Source organism: Penaeus chinensis, chromosome 5, assembly GCF_019202785.1.
Source record: "Penaeus chinensis breed Huanghai No. 1 chromosome 5, ASM1920278v2, whole genome shotgun sequence".
NCBI classification, from domain to species: Eukaryota; Metazoa; Arthropoda; class Malacostraca; order Decapoda; family Penaeidae; genus Penaeus; species Penaeus chinensis.
Genome location: NC_061823.1, coordinates 12911376 through 12913875, shown reverse-complemented (window position 1 = coordinate 12913875; position 2500 = coordinate 12911376). Strand labels below are relative to the sequence as shown.

At 35.9% G+C, this 2500-nt stretch overlaps 1 protein-coding gene across 1 annotated transcript in view; it reads right to left on the bottom strand.

Annotated features, from left to right (window-relative positions):
• The window catches only part of LOC125026015 (cuticle protein AMP1A-like), a 24519-nt gene that overhangs the window by 20696 nt on the left and 1323 nt on the right, over window positions 1-2500 (bottom strand). The window contains exon 3 of the mRNA XM_047614388.1: window positions 13-141. Coding sequence (XP_047470344.1) covers window positions 13-141 — 129 coding nt within the window. The remainder of the gene's footprint in view (window positions 1-12; window positions 142-2500) is intronic.

Sequence of the window (2500 nt, the reverse complement as noted above, 5' to 3'; positions counted from 1 at the left end):
TTTTGGATCTGCCTGAGCACGAACTCGGGAATCTCATGAGGGAATTCGGGAGCCACTGGCAAGTGGTCACCCTCGGGCTGGAAACCTTCCTCGTTGGCGACGTACGTGACCTCGATCAGGCTCCCGTCGGGAGCAGTGTACCTGGAGAGGAAAGCCATTCTGGGGAGCCGCGGTGGCCATAGCAGTGAGGGCAACAAGAATCGCCTGTGGAAAGATAGAGAGCATGTACGTGGTATTTGCACTGTTTATATTGCCGCAGATTGCATTAAGTTACTAAACCCATCTCTCCCTCTCTTTTTCTTCCTTTTTTCTCTCTGTATATACATGCATATCTATCTATATCTATATATATATATATATATATATATATATATATCCTGTTTGTGTGTGTGGATGGTACTTTCTGTGTATGACTATTATATTTGTGGTCAGACTACCACAGTCAGGTATAAGCACAACTTCACAAAATCATACAGGAAGTTCACTCACAAACTTCATGGTGCTCAGAGTAGTAGTGAACTGATCCGGTTGTGACGCTGAGATTCTTATATACCGAGGGAAAAGCTGACCTTGAATGGTGTTGCCTTACCCTTCACCTCATATGTTGCATGGCGATACGTCTTCCATGTTGACCTTAGGAAAGAATGATAGGGAAAGAGACACGTAAACCCCAATGAGGTAGTGTGTTTGATACAAAGTAAAGCATTCAAATTGTAACGATTCATTGACTGCATCGTTACTTCTTTCATACATTCATTGCCAACCTCACGTTAACGATTTTTTTAAAAATGCCATAAGCCCCCCCCCCCAAAAAAAAAAAAAATATAAAGCTGAATAAAAAAAAAAAAAAAAAAAAGGTTTTAAATGTTATTTAAATGGATGGATGGAAAAGTTTCATACTAGTAACACGGAAGAATAATTACATGATTAAACTTCCTTAGCTATGGATAGTTCTACATAGTACAGGAGTGGGAGCGGGGGGGGGGGGGTACCTGTAAACTTACACACACACGCACACATGTATGTGTATGTGTGATAGAGAGAGAAAAAGGGAGTTTGTGTTTACATTAATTAATTCCTTCAATTAAGGATATATAATACCCTCTCCCTTTGTGCGCGGGTGATCTACCTACTTATGAATGTATACATTGGCGTGGTTAGCAAACTTGTTAGCTCGTTATAAGCATGCTATTTTTTTTTTTTTTTTTTTTTTTCATTACTTCCCAAATAAATCACTTTCCCTGCCGGGACATACCCATACCGTTAGTTGGACGGTATATAGGCTGTTTTCCTCCTGTACATGAAGTGGAATAGTAAAGGCTGTTGTGATGCTGTATGTTTAGTTATGCGTGCATGTATGTATGGGTGAATGGATATATTTTTTTATAATGTCGAACATCTACATGTAAGCCTTCTCGAAGACATGAGAAAGGAGATCAATAAATTGCACTCTCACTCAACTACATGCTTCGCCCCACTGAGTAGGTCAGCTCGCGGTTTTGATGAGCACCACGTCCTGGTAGTAATATTTAGCATAGTATTTCTCATTAAATTTCAAATGAAGTTTTGCCGTGTGTTTGCTTTATCTTTTAATTTACTCATATATTTATTAAGTTGTTCGATTTGTTACCGTTTCTGTTTTTGCTAATATTATCATCATTATGATTATTATCATGATTGTCAGTTATTTTCGCCGATCGTAATAATTATTATAGAAAAGGGTCAAATGCATATCTTGCCCTGCGAACAAATAAAACTGTCCCTGCCAGGACATACATATACCGGTAGTTAGACGGTATTTCGGCCTGAACATGACTTTGAAGAGTCTAAATTCTGCAGTGGGATGAAAGAGGCTGTTGTGATGCTATATGCATAGCATGTGTGCATGCATGCGTGTATACATGTATGTATGGATGGATGTACATATATAACGTCGAAAGTCTATGTGCAAGACACAATATATATAGATATATATACACAATATATATATATATATATATATATATATATATATTGTGTCATATATATACACATATATACATATTGTGTATATACACTGTGTCTTCCAATGTACACTTTTTCTACATTTGTTACAATGAACTGTTCATTATCATTATCATGATCATATAATGTTCTAATTGTCATTATTATTATCATGATTATTGTCTTTACTATTATTACTTTTACTGTTATACTCCGCCTCCATATTCTTGTCATCATTATTGCCATTACGATCATTGTTATGATTTTTAAAGTACTTTTTTTGGAATAGAGCTGAATATCAACCTTAATTCTTCTTTTTAATATCTTGAAGCAGTTGTTTATTCATTTAGTTTTACTCGTTTTCATATCTTAACTAGTTTTATAAAAAATATCTTTGTCTGCATTTTACTTTCAAGGAATATTCAAAGGTGTAAAGGTTTTCCTGTCTTGACTCATGCAAGCAAATACATGACTTGCAGACATTTTATCTTTTTCACTTAGGTAAATATGAAAGGTT